The sequence below is a fragment of the Corvus kubaryi genome, unplaced genomic scaffold (assembly GCF_017639235.1).
Source record: "Corvus kubaryi isolate FWS band 111438036 unplaced genomic scaffold, C.kubaryi_AGA036_p1.0 37392, whole genome shotgun sequence".
NCBI lineage: Eukaryota > Metazoa > Chordata > Aves > Passeriformes > Corvidae > Corvus > Corvus kubaryi.
The window spans coordinates 940,437-958,878 of NW_024581131.1; the positions used below are offsets into that span (position 1 = coordinate 940,437).

The 18,442-nt window shown below is 43.4% G+C and overlaps 1 protein-coding gene across 7 annotated transcripts in view; it reads left to right on the top strand.

The window, feature by feature from the left end:
• Positions 1-18,442, top strand: part of DENND2B (DENN domain containing 2B) — a 153,391-nt gene that overhangs the window by 126,830 nt on the left and 8,119 nt on the right. For all 7 annotated transcript variants that reach the window (XM_042038731.1, XM_042038727.1, XM_042038726.1 and 4 more), the window contains 2 exons: positions 1,934-2,074; positions 4,955-5,103. In XM_042038731.1, coding sequence (XP_041894665.1) covers positions 1,934-2,074; positions 4,955-5,103 — 290 coding nt within the window. The remainder of the gene's footprint in view (positions 1-1,933; positions 2,075-4,954; positions 5,104-18,442) is intronic.

Consider the following 18,442-nt stretch of genomic DNA (forward strand, 5'->3'; position numbering starts at 1 on the left):
TCCAGGCACTGCATTTGGAAAGGGAACACTTGATAAATGGAGGAGGAAGCACTTGAGCCTTAGCATCCTTGTTGGTTTTGAAGACAGATGAGGTGTGGATGGAGACAGAAGTTCTTGAGAAGTGAGACACCCTCTTTTTCCAGCTAAAGAGTAGGAACCTGGGCTATCCTTACTTGATAAATCCAGTGAAAGAGAGGAAAAAATAATGAGGGTGCATTTTGCTGAATTAGTCAAAACAACGAATAGCTGTCTTTACAGTACACAGTGAGTGATAAAAAGCCATGGGATATTAAATCTTGGATATTATTTATCACAAAAGCAAAAAGATTCCTCTGGTTTAAAATGTTTATCATTTTTTTTTCTGATAACTTGCATTAATTTCGTTTTCCACAAAGCCTTTTATGCTCACTCACTTTTGTAATACCTATTGCTAAGACAGACTTGAGAACCACAGATATCTTAACTTCCAGCCAGCTCATTTGGTCATGGGTTCAACAGATGTTTCTGACCATTTTATCTCTTGCGATCTCTGTTCAGCTTTTATTTGGTTTAAATGCTCCTTTTATTTGCATTGTGAAGGTCCTTGGGGCAGGCATATGACACACACATGACCCCAACTCCAGCAACAAAAAGCATCACATAGTGACTGCCGGAGCACAACTGTGTGCTGGCAGTGTGCAGGAGCACCAAGGGACCTGGGGCACAGCCCTGCTTCATTGCTGCTTCCCACTTGGGCAGCTGGGTTTGTTTGCTGAGGATGGTTGTGCTGCAAATTACATCAAGAGTGAAATTCATGTCCTCATTTATGGTTTTCTGCCACTTCCATGGACTGGAATGCAAGTTATGTACACAGGGGCAGCTTTGCTTTAGTTAGGCCTTCACTATGTCACAGGGAGGAAGGAGAAACTATGTACCAGTGAATGCCTCTGCTGGCATTTGGTGTCACCAGCTATTGTCACGGGTCACCAGCTTGTGCTTAAGTGTCTTTTAATGCTCTGCTTCAGTGAAAATCACTTCCAAGAGAAACAAGAGAAAATGCCTGGCTCAGGCCCACTAACTCTTGTATGGCCTTTTGCTCTGGAGTGGTGGTTAAAATATCACCATTGCAGGTCAAACCACTGACTGCTTTGAACCTTGCTTTCTGTGTTCTTTAGGTTTATCATCTATATGCTCTATCTAATGTGGGAAAACTTAGCTGTGATCTAATTTATGTTGCCCCATGTGACCAAAGAGAGAAGAAAATAGTAGTCTTCTCTTTGTAAGAAGTTCCATCTGCTTATTTCAAGACTAGATTGCCTGCTCTGCATCATGTCCAAGAGAAAATGACCTTAATGCAGGCACCAGTGTGAACAGCTGGGCATGCTTCAGGGGCTGCTCGTGGTCTCCAGCTCAGCATAGACTCTGACCTGACAGCCACTGCTGGGAGCCTTTCAGGAGCTCAGTCCTGCTATCATAGTGGCAGCAATGCTTTCTTTGCTACTCTGGCTTTTTCCTGCCCTCTCATTTGAAATGGAAGGAATGCCCATGCAGAAGAATATTTTTCTTTGACACAGATTTCAAGATGTACCACTGAGACGTGATGCTGACCTGGGCTGTGATCATGGCATTTGTCTTCATCTTTCTCTCCTTCAGCTCACCCTGCTGTTCAGGAATAATCCCAATATATGGATCCCTTTAGTCATGTTGAGTCTTCTTCCTCTTTTCCAGATTTGTTAATTCTTCCTTGGCCTCTGTGCTAATTACATTCACAAACAGGCTTCATTTTGTAACCAGAAAACATGGATTGATAGTAATGAAGAAATACACAGCAGAGGAGAAATTAACTGAGATCTGCCATATGTCTAAGCACATGTGCATCAAAGGATGCTTCAAAAGTCTGTGTGATGCTGATATGTTCTGTCTCTCTCTCACTTATGTCTTACTAATGGACCAGATCCTGGATGAGGTTGAAAGGAGAAGGGGAATATCTGCTGCCCTGGTTTATCCATTTATGAGAAGTCTGATGGAATCTCCTTTTCCTGCACCTGGAAAGACAATCAAAGTCAAGACCTTCCTGCCTGGAGCTGGAAATGAGGTAAAAAGCAACTGCAAACATTAAAAGTTAAAGCCCTTTACCACTCCATTATCAAAACAGCAAAAGAAAAACAGGAGGAAGCAAACAGATCCTACAGGGAGGTGGGGTGGCACACCTTCAAAATGAGCAGAGCAGGAGCTGCACCACTGTGGATATGCTAATGCTAGTTCCCATTGATGATTATAAGCCAATTTATGGTTATGTATTTATTATTTCATGTTTACTAAGTTGTGTGTAAGAAAAACAGCCAACACAAATGTCTCTGTGTGTCTGGCCTACTGCAGTTCAGAGACTGCAGCATTGCTGGGCTTTATCACAGTGATAAGAGGCAAGTGTGAATTTCCCATGCTGTCTGTACCTGAACGCTTCAGCAGCTGCTTGTTATTTCAAACTTCATTACTGCTGGTCCTGGCATTGGTAGGAGTGACCAGCAGCATTTAAATGGCTCTCTTTGGCCATAAATACCTTTAAACTGGCCCTCAAAGAAAAGCATGTCATGTAAAACTTTCATGTGTGTGCTCACATATAATAGATGTCATTTCTTTTTACTCCTGACTCAAGTAGCTAGAAGCCTAGCTTTAGACAACATATGCCTTACTGGAAAGTGGCAGTATTGATTAAAAGGCTTTTGCAACTTGGGGCTGGCCAACCATGTCAAATTCTGCTCCACTCAGATGGGCAAAGGATATAGAAGGGATACATCCCTGAAGATAGGAATAGAATTTGTCCCAGTTAGTGAAAGCAGGAAAAAACAGCTCCCCTTTAGGGTTGTTTTACATTCCTTAGGGTTAGTTTTACAGTGCTTTTGTTATTTTTGCATTGAATCATATTTTCTCTAAATGTAATGCCACTGACTTCAATGGAGTGGGCCTGTAATGTATGGAGTAAGCTGGTATGAAATGTAAAATGTTCTTTGTATAAGTGACCTGCAAGGCATTTTAAAGTCACCTGCATTTTCTTCTGGAGAAACAGCGTCTGAAAGGGTGATTGGCATAACAGGGGAAAGATCTGACAATGCTTTTTCTGTGTGAATGTATCTGGGAGCCATGGATCTGCAACTTCTCTATCCTCTGCTCAAGCTTCTGAACTCTCCCAGAGAAAAACATTGAGATAATTCCAACAAACAAACAACTCTCTTCTGGCTGAGCTTTGCTCTCTGTTGTGCTAGTACAAACTCGTTATTTAAATGGAATGCACTGGCTTAATTAGGAACAGAATCTTGTCCTTCCATTGTGGCTCCTCTTGCCTAAACAAAGATGATGATTAATTGGGAAGCAGACAGTATATTTCTTTGTGATGAGCAGACTGAGGCAGCAGAAAACATTCCTGGTATTTGTAAAAGCTGCCGTAACTTGCATTGCATCCTACCCTGCAGCAAGATTTTCATGTTGGAAGGTTTGCAGTAGAATCAGCTCCTCATGGTTTGGCACATACACTTGATTTGAGCTTGCAATCTCAGTGCAAAGGAATGGAAGTGGGCACCTTTGCTGATTGTGAGGAAGAGTTAGGCAGCATTTCCAAGGAGCCATTCCTGGTACAGTCCCTCCACAATTTGTTTCTTACTGCTCTTTGGGGCAACAGCTGAGTGATGGGTGTCTATACATCATAATGTTCCTATGTTTCAGGCCTAAAAAAATCAAATCTATGCACAGATACTGTTCTAAGAGTGGCTTTCTTTTTACAGTTGCGTGTTACTGATCACAAACAATATCACAACTAAACTGATATGAACTTACTTTGTTTACAGTATCCTGTGATCTTGAGCATATCCTTAAAAACAGTATTTGTGAGGGATTTTGTAAGGGCTACTCCAGTTAAACTGGATCCAGTACACTTGTGAAATGTGGTGTCATGTGCATGAAAGCATAAGAGTAGTCTAAAGCAATAAAGTGACAGTGATTTTTGGACATATGGAAAGAAGAAGATGTATACATGTTCCTGTTAATATATATTCAGAGATTTCAACACAGCTTCAAGTTGGCCAGCTTTTTCCCTTTCCCTTCTGTTTCCTCAAATTCCTCAATAGTCCATCATTTGCTGTCTTGTGCTTCGTATTTTCTTCCTTCTGTTACTTTCTTCTTCACGTTATTTTTCCCTCTTCTTTTTTCTGTCCTCTGCCTTCAAGTTCCACATCTGAACATGTGAATTGCAGAATAAAAGGAAGATATAATAAAGGAATCAAGGAAAAAGGCATTTGAGAAAAGGAAGGAGAGGGCCTGAGGTCATGGATGAAGTATGAAAATTAGACTGTAAAGGGATGTCACAACTCACCATCTAAGACCTTGTCCTGACTCCCCAGTTAAGTATATAAAAATATATATACGTACGTATCTTTATATGAAAAGAGAAAGGTTTTGAACACTATCTAGTGAATTACACATCACAGAGGAGTGGAAATGAAGTACATTTGGTTTAAAGTCTTCCTGGCCTTTTAGTTGAGTCCCAGGCTCCTCTCTAGATGTTAATATGAATTGTTAGCCAAGCTTAGAACCCAATTTACCTTGTCTTTATGGCTATTTTATCCCTGTAAGCTTCCAGCTCCAGTGTTTGATTGCTACTTGCTTCATACTCTTGACTCAGGCAAGCTTTGCATCTCTGACAGAATGTTTGGAAGGGAGAATTATGCTTCCCTTGGAGATGACAGCAGACAGTGCACACAGCTGTATTCTGGGAAGAAAGGCATGACAGGAATTGTGCAATACACCGTTTTTCTGGAGCGCTGTGCCTGCAGCCTCGGTTTGCACGGGGGGCTGGGGTTCAGTCTGTGTCCCCTCGCCAGGCAAGCACGGGACAGTGCTGGAGGGCCGGGCTGGCTCCCGGGCCGCTGGCACTGCCGGCCTTGCCCAGCGCTGCTGACTGCTGTGTGTTGGGTGTGTCCAGGTCATTGAGCTGCGGAGGCCCATGGACTCCCGCCTGGAACACGTGGACTTTGAGTGCCTGTTCAAGTGCCTCAGCGTGCGGCAGATCATCCGCATCTTTGCCTCCCTCCTGCTGGAGCGCCGCGTCATCTTCGTAGCAGACAAGCTCAGGTAAGTGCTGGAGGCGCCTCAGGCACACACACAAGACAGTGCTATCTCTGGGTACAAAGGGCTTTATGAAACATACAGAATGGTTTTCAGATGTAAGGATCCTCTCACTGGAGGATTTAAATGTCTTTTTACATCCATGGATGTTCTGTCTTACTTTCCCGTCTGTAAAATAGCAATACCAGTTCTCACCTGCTTCAGTGTCAGCAAATGTTTGCACAGCATTTTGAAGCAATGTAGTCCCAGCAAGGTTTCTTTTCAGGTTTTGGACACGGAGTACTCATAAAGAGTAGCAGAAGTTGTCACTGAGGTGCTTCATCTTGTGCTCATGCAGTGCTGAGAGCTCCCCTGGTTTTGCTCCATGCAGTACAGAGAGTTTATGTTGGTGTTGTCTTTCAATTCCTGCCCTACCAAACCCATCCAGTGGGAGTGTTAAACTGCTATCACAGTCCTTCCCAACTATTTGGGATATTTTTCCTGGTGCTCACGTGACCTGAAAACATTTCCTTTTGGAAGCTCCATCTTGGGCTCCTTGCTACAACACTTCAACACACCTTTTGCTTCCCTGCCTTTTGATTGCAATCTCCCCTTTTGGTTCCTCTGAAGCATGAACTCACCCCAGGGTGTAAGGACTGAGAGCGACAGGCCACAACTTCACATGGCCTTTCCCAAGGAAATGTGTAAGCTGCACCCCTGCCCTATAGCAAAGAAACATCCTATTTTTTAGATGCTTGTGTAATCCATACAGAAGAGTGTGGGCAATGTAAAGAAGACGTCCTTTGCTGTGGCATGATAAAGAATAAAAAATGGCAAATAAAAATAAAGCCTGTAATTTATTAGACTCAGGAACATCCAGCATCTTTTAAAAGGACACCAGAGACTGTATGGGAGGTTAAAAACACAGATGGATCTACCCAAACAAACTCTGTTAAACACTTTATCAGTCCCGACCTCCTCTGAATGACCGCCAGAAATAATAGCTGCACTTAGTGGCCGCCAGTGTATATAATAGCAAAAATACTTTGCATAGTAAAAGCTTTACAACCTTTAGGGGAGAATTTCTTAAAGCTGTAGACCCTTCTCAGGTTATAAAGTTACTTCCTTAGCAGTCTTTTTTGTGTCTAGAACAACAGGAACATTTTATTTCATCCCTTTTCTTGTCAGTAACCCTTGGTTTGAATGACCATTTGGGATGACTTAATTTCACATAAACCCATGATGAGAATTGTGTAACTAGTCCAGGGTTTCTGCAGTACTTTAGTAGATACATGAATCACACCACGAATATTGGGGCAAGTAGCTTTAGAAAATACTGTTGGTCTATTCCTTCTGACTTTCCCTACAGCATGTTTACTTACCTCATTCTGTTTCTGTTTTACCATTCTTTCAGCACCCACAAGTCTGACTGTAATTCAGATTGACACAGATCTGCATTCCTTCCAATGGCACAGTGATCTGAGTGGGAACTCACAGAAATGGTGCAGCAAAAGTGAGGGCCCTGCTGTGCTGCTGCCAACTGCTGCTCTGCTCTGGAGCTCCCAGTTGTTCCTCTGTAGTGTTCTGTGAACCATAGGCACTGTCCTGCAGGGATGGCTTGCTGTGGGAGAGATCCTCAGCCATGAGGGAGAAGACAGACAGCAGCCATTCCCTGGAGCATTTCCCTGGGACAGCTGGCCTAGCCAATGTCATATAATGCTCGGGGCACTGTGCAGAGAAAATCAACATTTAAACCTACTTTGACAGGCTCGAGGTAGCTTGGCATGGAAAACAGCTGTGTTGCTGATACTGAGGGCTTGTGGTCACCCAGGACTTCATCAGGCAGCCAGGGTTTTACACACATTGCAGCCCTGGCTTGAAGTTCAGGCTTGCCTGTGCAATTACCTTTCTCTTGATAGCTGCCTAGTCCCACAGGCCTTGGAGCAGGGAATAAGAGAGTTCTGCTTACAGGCAGTGTGCTGCTCACCCTTTTGGCACACAGAAAGAGGGCACCAGGACCAACAGGAACCAGAAATGATAAAGATCCCTCTTGGTAAACACATACCCAAACATTGTGCTCTCCTGCAGAAACTGTTACCCAGTGAGCTGTTGTTTCAGTGTGAGAGGGGGCCCTGGGATAGGGGCCATTACACATGAGAAAAGAGAGGATTCAGATGGATCTGAGAGGCTTGGGTGGTTTTGTGGTTGCTCCTGTAAGAAGGGACAGAACCTTTCTTACAAAATGGCTTGAATTCATATGCTTTTCTATATCCACATATACCCTTTATTGTATCTATATACTTTGTTTCATTTGATAAGAGGATTACAAAATCTGGTGTGGTAGATAAGGTTCTGGATTCAGACTTCTGAACCCTCTGACCTGCTGAGTGTCACATGCTGGAAACATAAGCACCTCTTTCTTATCTTTTGTCTGGTCTGTCTGGGGTCCCAAACACTCTGGGGTGGAGGCTGCTTCTTGCTGTGTGTGTGCAGCAGCTCTGCTTTATTCAGTGTGGTCCCTCTCAGCATGGGGATCTAGGAGGTACTGTAAACCAGAAGCTAATAATGAGTCCTTTGACAAAGGCCTGGAGAAAGTGACAGTGGATTTAAATTCAATACTTACTGAGATTTTCGTGGTTTAAATAGGGATGAAGTCTAAAATGAAACACTCTGGCTTTGAGCTAGTAACTGTCTTCTTGGAACCTTTGCCTTGTCTGACATGAGTTTTGTTTATGGGCATCCTGGCTGAAACTGGAGTTTACCAGTAATGTGGAAAAAAAAAATGAAATATCTTACAGGTCCACTCTGTGCCCAAAGAACGAGAGCAGGAAATTAAAATGATTTTACAAGGGTTTGATTTCTGTATGTACCCAAAAACTAGCTTAGAAATAAATGGTGTTGAGGTTTAGGCTTCAAACAGTAAGATGCATTGGGCTTTTGTGGCTGCCTGTTTAGTGGGTCTCCCAGCAATAAATGATTTCACACATTATACAAGTTTGGGAAAGTCATGCCTAGTGGAGTGAGATTCATTCAATAAGTTGTTATTTATGGTTCTTATAGTACCCAGAATGTGCCAAAATTTAAAGTCCTTGGTCTTTGCAGGAAGAAGTTGTTGTTTGTCAACACAGAGAGTGATGCTCCCAAGTAGTGAGGAAACAACAGTGAAGTTCTGAATGACAGCACTGTGAGGTTGCCCTGGTTAGATATGTGCAGTCAGGTTTGGGTATTTTTCCCTCCAATAAGTTGATTATGTATTTTTTCTGCTTGAAATTGGGTGAATAAATCCCTGCAGCTATTTGCTCATCTTCAAAAATGAATGTGAATCTGCCAGCGACCTTTCAGAATTTTGGTCTCCGTGAACAGTCATGAAGACAACAAAGAAACAAAAATAACGATAAAGAAACTTGGAATAATAATAATAATAATAATAATAATACCACAACTCTCAAAGAGGTAACTCAAGGCTCCAATTCCTTAAAAATCTGCTGAAAGCACAGCTGAGGTGGTATATCCCATCCCACTTCTAATCCCTGTCCCACTGGGACCCCCTGTTTATGTTCCCAACATTCTGCCTGGTCACCCCAACTCTGGAGCAGTCGCATGCCTGCCAGCTGCACAGGAGGAGCTGCTCTAGTGCCATCCTCTGAGGTTTGAAAAGCAGCAGATGCAAAACCAGTGGGTCCTGGGGCTCAGGAACATTGACCTTGCTGCAGGCACAAAGGTAGCAACAGAAAATAAATAGAAAGCAAACATTGGAAGAAAAATACTTCTCTGCTTGTTCTAGTTTTATGCTGGGGAAACAAATTTGTGGATGTGTTTGCTGAGGAGGTGATGTATCCGTGCATGTGAGAACAGTCTCTTTGCCTTTTCCCCAGAATGTTTGGAGAGGGGGAAAGGAAGGCCCTGGACATAGCAATGTCCTTTTGTTATAACCCCATTTTTTATAAATAAAAACCACTCTTGCTGTATCCACTATATTGTGAAGGACTTTGAGGATATTTTGCTTACATTTCATATATGGGTCCAGTCCAATGCCAGCCACAGTCAGTGGGAATGTTTGGATGAGGCTTGTTTTTTGCTGTGGATCCAAATCCTCCAGTATTCCCTCTCAGTGGCCTTTCGAAAACTTTTGGGACTGTGCAAGGCTTCTATAGAGCCCCTGCTCTTGTAAAAGACAAAACAACTTTTCATTGTTGTGAATTCTGGTTTTATATGAGATATTTCAGCTACTTCTCAGTGAAGCAGGAGCATGGGCCTCAGGGAAAAAAAACCCTAACCCTACCCCTCCTGACAGTATTTTGAACTGCAGGAGGAATCTGTCTTCCAGCAACTGTAGAAAGTCCAGGCGAATCCCAGACCTGACCAAAGGTTATGGGCTGGAGACAGAAACACTGACTAATAAAGGACAGAGCATAAATATGTAAATAGTGGGGAAGTCATCCCGCAGGCATGTCTCTGTTAACTGTGGAGCAAAAGGGGAGCAGAGTGTACTTGTATTCAAGGGCAAAGGCTTTCAGAACAAACAGCAGCGTTTCCCTATTCTCACGCACAGACACAGCTTAGGGCTGTCTGTGCTATGCCCAGGATGTTCAGGGAGTGGTGATGCTTCTCCTCATGTTTGAATCTGTTGTTTTGGGGCCATGCTAGAAACTGGCAGCAAGAGTTGTGAGGTAGCCTGGCCCCCATTTCTCGGTGCCTCCCTAAAAACATCCTTTAACCTAGCAGCCAAAATCATAGCAAGATCTTGTAGCTCAAGTTAAAATATTCAAATTTAAATAAGAGATAAGTGGCAGTGTTTCAGTAGTAAATCATCGCTCCTCGGTCCTGTAGCAAGGTCAAGTGGAAAAGCAAGAGTAGCTAAACTCTGGGGCATATTACTGAAGTGCAAGCTCATTCCCTATTTCCTTATTGTTCCCTTTTTATTAACAAAAGTAGGATTTAATTCTTACAAAAGAATCATGGCAATGACAGGTCTGAACAGCTTCACCAGCTGCCTGGGAATGCTCCTTTCCAGTAGCTGTCATCTTGTAACATTTGTAAAGTCCGCCAACCTGCAGTTTAAAAGGTAAAAACACGTGTATTAGTACAGACAGAAGTGTGCTTGGTAAACAGATGTGAGCTTTGGCCAGTAATAAAGATTTCTTTTACTCTCCCTGTCACAAAAACCTCCACAAAAAGAAGGGTGAGAGAAATTTGACAACAAATACATGCCAGAAGCCAACTTGTGAGGGAGAATTTACTGCTGCCAGTCTTTGACTGGCCTGTACCATTTCTGAGCACAGGTTACAGGGTCTTGATAGTTTTTAAATTATCAACTGTGAATTGAAGAAGATGTTTGGAGATGCAAACTACTGAACCTGTGGAATGTGTAATAGCTCACAGATCTTCTGTCTAAACCTGGAAGAAGTATGGATAGCTGACATTTCTTCTGGTGTATTTTTATCCAAAGAACTTGAAGTGCTTTCTTAATACTGGCAGGATTATTGTGCTTGTCTGGTCTGATATGCTGAAGATAAGCTCGAGAATTTCTTTCACTAATTTCTGCAGTGGAAGGAATGAGCCCTTCTATAATTATCCAGTGTGCAATCATGCCTAGTAGACAGAATTTATTCTAGAGCAAAACCATCCATTTCTTATGTACGTAACCAGAGAGCTTCTGTTTCCTCCAGTGAGAGCCAGAGCAGCCCCTGTTGAGGGGGGCTAGCAGAGCTGTCTCCCAAGATTCTTGAGAGAAATTTTGCAGTTTACTCCCTCTTCTCAAGGTACTTATATTATGTACCACTTGGATTACTTTCTCCAGCACTTGGATTGTGTGATGGTTGATGCCAACAGAGCATGGGCAGTAAGAAAATGTGTGTCAGGCAAAAGAGACAGCCCAAGAAACAAAATGAACATTTGAAGTCTCTGGCTTGTTTAATATTCCACAGTCCCAGAGAAAACAACCTAATAGTGACATTTTTAATGTGCAGTAAACTCCAGTGGCATTTTTAGTATGCCATGTCCCAAGAAGGGTAGAGCTCGTGTAATTTTCCTTTTCTTCCTTCCCTCCTCCCCTATTTTCCAGTGGTATTTATTTATGTCATTCCAGGCTTTGGCCAATGCTCTACAGTGAGAAAACATAATTTTTCCACTTACAATTTGTGCAAAAAAATTCTCTGTCTTCCCCATGAAAGGAAATGGGATAAGAAGACGACCATGTTGCTTGGTAATTCCTTTCTGGATTGCTTATTGGCACATGGCGGTAAATTGCAACATCTACCCAACCTGACTTCTTGCTCCTTGCAAGAGGATTTAGATTCCCTCTTTTCAGCTTTTAAATGAGAAGGATTAGGGATTGTTCCTCTCCTCGTTTGGTTACAACCTAGAAAAATACTTCATCCTGCTTTACAACTGTCCTCCTGTTAACAGTGGAGAGGTGGCCTGGGAATCTGAAACCCCCAGTGTGAGGAAGGACTGGTGGGAGCAAAGGTCCCAGTGTGGAAGGAACAAGGAGTTAACACTCCTCTGGGGCACCTGGATTATGGATTCGTGCTAACAAATTGACCTGCAGGAAAGGGATTGGGTAACTCTGTGGATACAAAGGATAACTTTACACTTGGAAATGCTAGGTTTGTTTTTTCTTGCAACCACCTGACAAAGCTTGGGCAGGTAGCTGATGTGTCAAAGCAATGACTTCTTCCCCCAAATCCTATTTTCTTGAAAAGGCAAGTCCTTATTCTGTGGGGCACTTTGCATGTCTTTCTCCAGGGGCCTTCATGTGCCTTGCTTACACACAAGTATTACATGAGCAAAAAATACTGTCTTTGTTAACACCACATTCCCCTTTAATCAACTGTTCTCTGCTTTCTTTTAAATTAAGTACTTCAAAGCTACTCTCTGAGAGAGAGAGCTCTCCAGACAGTGTGTTCTCTGCTCTGCAGCTCTCAGCTCCATGGCATGCAGCCTGGATCTTTGCATGAGCCAGGATTGTGCTTTGCAGGTTATCTGTGGGACCTCACACTGTCTGTCGCCCAGTGTTCCCGAAAGGTGGGGGCTCGGTTCTGAAAATGCAGCTCTTACTGAAGTAAAATGTGGCAACTTGTGGTAACTTTTGGAAATTTTTGCAAAATTTGGATGAAAACCAAAAAGAATAGACAGAATGAACCTGCACTTCTTGTTTGATAATATCTCATAATGAGTTGTTTAATTATCAAACTTGAAAATCTGAATTACTTTATGTGACTGAAAAACCCATTGGCTTTAAAATAGGCACCTCTGAGGGCACATCATCGTTCATGGTGTCCATCTCTGTATAGCTGTGCGAGCGTGTTCAGTCAGTGTCAGTGATGGATCCATGCTGGGGGGTAAAGCAGCACAAACCACGAGAGGATGTTACACACTTAAGCTGAAGGGGATGTGACCAGAGAAGAGTTTACCAATGAAGATGTTGCCCACTCAGTTTTCTGTCAAGTATGGGAAGGAGGGACCACAAAAGGAACACAGATGATGACACAAAATGTTGGGCAAGTCTGCTCCATGAACTGTGCTCATTGACACTGCAGCAAGGTAAACCACGGCTCTGTGAACCAAAGTCAGGGAAAACAATTCCAGAAACAGGGTTGTAACCTTTGGTTCATCATAAAAAAATCTCCTAGCAGGAATCATCAGTAGCACAAAGGAATTGCTGCCTGTGTTGTCCATAACTCACCTTCAGTAGTCACTGGAGCACGTCCCAAAAGTAAGTGCGTTACTGGTGCCCTGCTGATGAGGACCTGCAGCACTGCTTTTGCCAGACAGATGAAGACATACTGGGATTCCTTTATGACAGTTTTACAAGCTTGGCTGTTCTCATGCTGCCCTGTAGAACGCAACAGATAAAACCTGAAGTGTGACTTACTTCTTGTGAAAGAAGATTTGGGTTTGGGCTGAGCTCATTTTCATGGAGCAAAACTGCCATTTGAGTGGTGTGAGGGTTAAGCAGCTACAGGCTTTGAGTTGTAAGCACAGTTAAAAGATTTTGCAAAGGACAATAACTGATAATTGGGCTGATGTGATGTGGAAAATATGCATTTCCTTCTCAGTCTAAGTGCCCCCCCTGTCCCTGCCAGTGTTATCACTTGTTTGCATTCCATGAGATATCACAAAGGTCACTTGCAGCAAACGTGTCAGCAGTCAAATTAGGGGAGCCACTGTGGTTGGACTCTGCCCTTCACCCCTGGCAAAAGCAATGTTTGGTTTTCATTTCTGCATCAGGCTGCTGCTCGCCAGGAGGGGAAGAGCCTGGCTCAGGAGGAGTAGATGGACCTGGAGGCTGAGGGCACAGGGTGCAATGGCAGTGCTGCTGGACTGGCAGAGCAATCACTCACCCAGGGAAGTGTTCACTTGTTGAGTAATGTTCTTGCTTTGTCAAGCTCCTGTGCAGAGCGAGGGATTCTCACCTGCTTCTGGACCGAGTTGTTACCTCACTGCTGGTAATACACGTGAATATATGTCAAGGCTGGGTAAGAGATGTTTCAGCCCATAACACACAGGGCAGATCTGTTGTTTGTGCTGTAGGGAGCTCTTTACCCGGTGCCAGAGATTGACTGTAGCAATATTTGTTGCAGTGTGTATGATGATTAAGTCGTGAAATGTTTGGAACTGGCTGCTGAATTTGAGACAGCCCAAATGGACCTGGCTCACCACGATCCTCATGTGAATTGCACGTGTTCCCATCCATCATCACATTTACACTGGAGAACTCCTTATTTGATTCAAACACTAGGAGCAGAGCCTTCCATTGGCAGGTCTCCTGTGACATCAAAAGTAACCTAAAATATGCACATACAGATTTGTCTGTGTTTCCTGAAAAGAAGGAGATCAGGTATTGATCAGAGATACAATATTAACTGCATGCTTCAGACCAGCTACTAAAGACCTCAGGTTGTGGCTCTTAGTTCACCTCTTAAGTGTTTGCTGTATAAAATAAATCACAATGCAAAATATTACTCTGGCTTTTACAGCCTAAACTCATGCAATTTTCCATGTAATATGAACCCACTCTTTTAAACATCTCATTGATTATTCTAGAGAAGTCAGATTTATTAACAGGAAATTCAGCAACTTCAGAACTCTCTTTTGACTCACATATGCAACCACTCCATCCTAAAATTCCTGCAGACACCCAGATTTTCACAGATTCACCTGAAGGTCAGGTGAGGAGAAGAGCTTGGCAGCAGCAGGGGAGTCCTCCTCCCTGTGTACCCCTACACAGTGTTGGAGCCTTTACAGAGGGATTCTGCCACAGGGAATTCTCACTCCAGGATGTTAAAATCTAATTATTTGACTTTAAAAATAAATTATATTCTAAAAATTAAAAAGAATTTAAATATTAATAATATACTAAAATGAAACTACAATATTTATTAGCTTCAAAAATTACAGTCTCTGGTTCCAACCACCATAGAAAGGCTTGAAGGAATCTCTGTAGTTTGCCCAACCCCTGAAGGGCTTCTAGAAAAGTAAAAAATTATTCAAATTTCCAAAGCTTCAACATGCCTTGCTGATGAGAGGCTGCCTTTGCAGCAGCCTCTCCCACAGCAGTCAGGGAGCTTGTGGTTCAGAAGGTGCTATCATGTCTTGAGGGCTGGTTTGATTAAAACAGAAGTGGGAAAATAAAGGTCTTTGAGGCTTCATTTCGGCAAAGTATTTCAGCACAATGAAAGTAAATTGAGACTGAAACTTGTGCTGAAATACTGTGTTGAATCAAAGCCTAAACCATGTCCCCTCATGCTTTAATTGGTGAGGCGAGGCATGAACTGATTGTAACTTCTGCTGCTCTGTAATCATTGGAAAGAATTATTTTATTAGTGCCCAGATAGTTTACTGGATTAGAATTAATTTGGGTCAAACAGTAGTATGTTAAGGCCAAATTCTGGTGTTTGTTTTGGTCATAATCTTCTGCTTCTCCCATACAGGTAAATGTATTTGTTGTGGAGGAAACTTTGCAGTTTGAGAATTATTCCTGATAAAACTGGTTTTGCATCTGTCTGCTTAGCAGCAGTGGCTGAAGTGTAGAGCACTGGTTATATTTGATTTCCATCGTGCCACAAGTGGGCTTTGAGCTTCTGTCACCTTCAGCTGTGCTGGTGTGTGACCTTCCCTCCTGCAGCTGCAGCCCCTCAGCATCTCTGGTACTGACAGAGGAGGGGCAATTGGCATCAGACAGCCTCACGTCCTTCCATCTACCTATAGCAACAGCGAGGAACAAGCTTCATCTAATTTGGCTGTGTGTGTGTGACAGAGCTTTAACCGTGTTCATATTAAGTGGTTTTCCCTGGTCCTTGCATTGTTCAGCCCAGCCAGTCACTGTCTTGTCCCTTAATTTTTACATCCTGGCCCTTTGCCCTCCGTTTCCTTTTCACCTGCTCATCAGGCTCCTTTTGTCTCCCTCTCCTCCCAGTTCTGCCTCACAGATCTTAATTTTACCTCCTTGCATTTAATTCAGCCTCTTCCCTGCCTTCCTTTTCTTTTTTCTTCTCTTCCCTTCCCTCAGGTTCCCTGCAGGAAGAAGATGATCTCTTTCTCCCAGAGGAGACTTCATTTCTCAGTACAGCCCAGGGCTACAAAGGGAGGTTCTGCTTAGTGCTAACAATTTATTCTGAAGAAATTAGCAGCTAAATAAGTCTCTTTTTAGTATGCACAAAAAATATTATTTTAAGATGGCTTCTAACATAGCCAAATCAGAGTGAGTTTACACATCACTGGTAGGAGTCCTTGGCACACAGGGCACTCCCTCCTGCCAGCCTTCAAGTCCTTGCCAAAGGATGCCACCCTTTCACAAAAAAGTGCAGCAAAGATGTTTAATATAACAAAATAACATATAATTTCATTTGGTTTTGGAAACGAACTGATCTGATGTCATGCAAGGGGGAATTGGAACAGTTGATCTCCTGAGGTACCTTCCTACCTGAATTACTTTGCTTCTATATAACTTTGCTTTAAATTGGAAAACAAAATGGTTATCCAGAGGCAGACACACAAGCTCAAAAACATCAGTGAAAACAAGTTAAATTTTGAATCTAGATCATGTGAAAATAGTGCCTTACAAATGCAAGCAATCCTACAAATAGGGAGGTATCCCAGAGCCATCAGGAATTGCAGGCCTTATGGGGTAGTTCTTTTTGTTCAAAAAGCTGCAAACCCATGAAATTTCTTTGAGTTGATTCAAAAGACACGATTTGAAGATTTTTTTTTCCCTTTTAAGTGTCCTAGAAGTGGTAAACAGAGAAACAGCAATAATTTTGTATGGGAAGAAACACTGTCATGTCTGATAGTTTTATACAGGCTGGAAAACTGGAGACATCCTGCACCATTATAGCAAATGAACTCTCGAATTCTTATTTTATTCCTCTCTGCCCTTTTTGGTGAGTAGTTGGTATCTGGGTTAACGAAAAATGTGTTCTCAGGAATGAAGGACAAACCATTGATGTGGGGGCTCAGGGGGTCTCAGGAGAAGAGCACTTGGGGATCAGAGGAGTCCTGGAGCTGAGCGCTCACACTGCAGAGCAGGAAGAAAGCAGCAACATGGTCCCGTTGTCAGCCAGCTCTTCCGACAGGCCAGGCATCCTCAAGGGCTTGCTTCAAAAGCTGGCCTGCAGGAATGCTGCAGGAGCTCCTTACAGACAGCTGGAGTTGGGAGACTGTCACTTCTGATACTGAGAAGTTTTCATTTATATCTTGTCCCTGATGCTATGACTTAGTCTTACCCACCTGATTTATAATGCTGCTCTTATTTATTCTTATGCACCCAGAGAAACCTTTATTTTTTCAGAGCCTTAGAGTGCACTGTATCTGGCACAGCACAGTTCTGCTCCGAATTACTGCCAGTACAGTAACAGCAGTGCTGCCTGCACTCCATCTCCACCCAAAGTGCACCAGTCTGCCATGGTTTTTACTTCCATTTCTCTTTACTTTGATGCTTTTCAAGTTTTCTACTTTGTCCTTTCCACCTCTGCAGCCTGTATGTGTTGGAGTGGAGATGGGCTGAGTCCTTGGCCTGTAGCCTTTCCACAGAGTCCTTTATTCTGCAAACTTCTCCGATTATTTTATCTTGTAGAGTTGTCACAGACCTCTGTCTCTGTCAGACCCTGGAGTTAATCCAGGATCAGGAGAGGCATGGGAGGGTGTAGGAGGGAAGTGTCAGGGATCTGGTTTTGCTACGCAGTTCATCAGCGGCCCAAGGGTAGGAGCTGCCCCAGAAAAGCAGGGCCATAGCCTGTGGTGAGGGTGTGTAACACCCGTGTGAGTCAAGGGGTTACACCTGAGGAGGACAGAGCCTCCAGACTCCAGCCTCAAGTGGGAGGAAGCTCTCCTGAGCAGACAAGGGATGTGTGTCAGCGAGGTAACTCAGTCTCAAAGTGGTTGTGGCTGGAGCATGAATGTGTCAACAAGGCAGATGAAAGACTTCTGCAAACATGGACAAAGCAACATCATTTAATCAGCAGCAAGAAATGAGGAACATAAAAAGGTTGTGGAAAAGTAAACAGTGGAAACACTTTTTTGTGAATTTACATTTTTGGCTATGTTTCTCAATGTGAGGAAGCAGGGAGCCCAGATTTGGAGAGTTGGTCCCAGTCCAGGGCATGGTCCAGAGCACTGGCACAGCACAGAGCTGGCACCAGCCCAGGGTGAAAGAGCTGCTGTGTGGCTTGGCCCTGCATGTAAGGGGTGGCCTCCCTCCTCTCCTGGCTGAGGAAGCTTGTCTGTCCCTCAGGAGAACGGGAGGAAGGGAAGGGATATTTTTGGCTTCTCCTTCAATGGAAATGCCAAAATGACTGGGGGGGTGCATGTGAATAGTAAGGTGGGATCAGGAAACCACATCACAAGTGGTTGTCTGTGCTAGAGGCTTAATCCTGGATTTGGGAGATTCTCAGTGTGTGAGGCTCCCTTGGGTCTGTGAGAAATTCTAGGTGTAGAGGGGGAAGTGGGAAGGAATATGACTGTTGGCTATTGTTACAAAGAAAAGAGAGTTACCAAGGGTATTTGTGGAATATTTCCATTGGGAGTAGAAGGTGTAACGGCATATGACTTCAGCAGTTTGAGAGAGTAGGGGACTTGCAGTGTGCAACAAACCACAGTCCTTGAAACAAGCACAGCCAGCACCAACATCCCAGTGAGGGCAATGTCCATTCCCTGTCCAACAGTGTGTCCTTCTCAGAGTGTGCTAATTGTGCTGTGATAAGATACAGATACAGCCTAAGCTTGTAGTTACTTGCTGGTTGGCCAAACTAGACATTGCTACCAGACATCCTCCCTATCTAAAGGACAAAAAGGTTCTTGTTAAGTCACAGTCATTTGCTTTTTGACATAGACTTAAACCGTCTAAGCAGTCTCCAAAATTCAGCAG